The 2,032-nt window shown below is 26.8% G+C and overlaps 1 protein-coding gene across 1 annotated transcript; it reads right to left on the reverse strand.

Moving 5' to 3' along the window:
• Positions 1–618: 618 nt before the first annotated feature.
• On the reverse strand, positions 619–1,765 carry LOC107883059. Its single transcript, XM_016802406.2, has 2 exons — positions 1,140–1,765; positions 619–980 (listed from the first exon to the last, which is right to left on the reverse strand). Exons 1-2 carry the CDS (start codon positions 1,416–1,418, stop codon positions 807–809), a joined length of 453 nt encoding a protein of 150 aa, XP_016657895.1. The 5' UTR covers positions 1,419–1,765; the 3' UTR covers positions 619–806.
• Between the last annotated feature and the right edge of the window lie 267 nt (positions 1,766–2,032).

Genomic DNA, 2,032 nt, shown 5'->3' on the forward strand with positions numbered 1-2,032 from the left:
GTTCATTTTTTTTTTTTTAATGTTACCATGAATTTAAACGACTTCATTTAAATTCACTTTACAAACGAACATTTGGAACACTGATAATAATAACGGTAGTAATGACTTCTGGCAACCAAGATAGTAATAGCAAAGTTTTATATAATAGGTATTGCAATAGTGTAAGGTTTATAATGGTAATATCGATTTATTATTAATGGGATTTAAAATTGCAATAAAAAAAACTAAATAGACCCATATTATATACTTATTCTATAAGAAATATCACAAACATCTTGAGATGTCAAATAAGGTAGGGAGACACTATTCCCAATCTGTTTTTCACATTTTTTTCCCCCCAAAAGTTCTTTTTCTCAATACCATTTTTCCCAAAAGTTATTTTTCACAATATCAAATCTATCATTATAAGATCTTACCAAATATAAGAAATTATTTATTGTTAATTTTAAAATGTATAAGCATTTATTATAAAAAAAAGTAGTTAAAATTATTAAATTATTAATTATTTTACAAATTATTAACAAATTGTTAATTTTAAAATGTACAAATATAGTAAAAAAAATAGTATAAATAAATAAAACTGTATTAAAATTTTAAATTATGACCAATGGCCGTGTGATATGCAATAATATCATTGTTATTAACAAATTCGTCATACTTTGAAACAATATTATGTATTCGTTCCTCTACTTTTAGTCGTACCATATTACGACCCTTCCTTATTTTTTGTCCCAGATTTAGTTGTCGTAACATGCACTCAGTGTCGGCTTGTTCTTTACCAAGTTCAGTGAAAAATGTATAGACGCTTAGATGTTGTCATCCGACAACCACTTGGAACCGATTATGCCAGCCTTCTGATAAATTATTAGTTCTCGCCAATCGTTGTAGTACTGTATGGTACGGTTCCACAATTTTGGAGGGAATCTGGGTTCGGTTCCTTTTCTCCGACCTTTAGCTTGTCTCCCACGAATGTAATTTATCTACATTAAATATTTATGTTATATTTAAAATTTGAATATTATATTATTTTAGTATTTTAGTATTTATATATTTATTTAAAAAATATTGTATTAAATAAAATATTATAAGCATTTGTTTTATTACATTATAACGTTATGTATACATTTATAAAAAATTACCTCAAAATATTCTGCAATTGGCATATAGTCATCTGGTACTTTTTCTAGTAATTGATCAAACGTTTCAACTACTTTTTCTGGCGGCACAAATGCTAAAGCACCGGTCATCTGTGCCGCGATCTTTATGCTACAGTTTTCTAGATTATTATACTGACTTTGTAATCCTTCTGCTTGGATACGACGATAAAGACTTTGGCAGAGATGAAATAAACAAGCGTGTATTTCAACTCCAATTATTTTCTTCGTTGCATTTATTATTGATTGTTCAAAATCTGTCATCACAAATTGTAGTCTTACAATATTTATTCCAAATTTGTGTTCCTCTGAAAGTATAACTTCATATACTTTGGAATTCGCTGCTTCTTCTTTTGACCATTTATCCGATTAACCAAGCAATAAAAATGATTACATACGCGTACCACTAGTCTAGACTATATTATCTTAATGACATGACATGACTACACACCAATGGCTTACAAAAATAAGATAAGGTTTTTTTTTGGGAAATATTAAATTTGTAAAAATATATATTGGGATAATATATTTATGGTAAATATTAAAATTGGAGAAATTAGATTAGGAAAAACGGACTGGGAAAACTGTACTACAATCGTCAAATAATATACTTGTTACTTAACCTAATACCCAAACATAATGATTAAACAAAAGTACATTTTACTTTATTAGATTATAATAAAACAAATATGGTTTTGATTATTTCACTTATAAATGGTTTTTTCTGGTTTTATGTGGTTTTTATAATGTTATAGATTATGAATCATAAAGACTTACAAAAATAAAATGTTTTGATTTTATCGAAACAGGTTTTATCAACAAGAGACCTTACATTAATCATAAACAAGTACATAGTAGTTAAGTCATCTGATATTTAA

This window comes from Acyrthosiphon pisum, chromosome A1 (genome assembly GCF_005508785.2).
Source record: "Acyrthosiphon pisum isolate AL4f chromosome A1, pea_aphid_22Mar2018_4r6ur, whole genome shotgun sequence".
In the NCBI taxonomy this organism is placed as follows: domain Eukaryota; kingdom Metazoa; phylum Arthropoda; class Insecta; order Hemiptera; family Aphididae; genus Acyrthosiphon; species Acyrthosiphon pisum.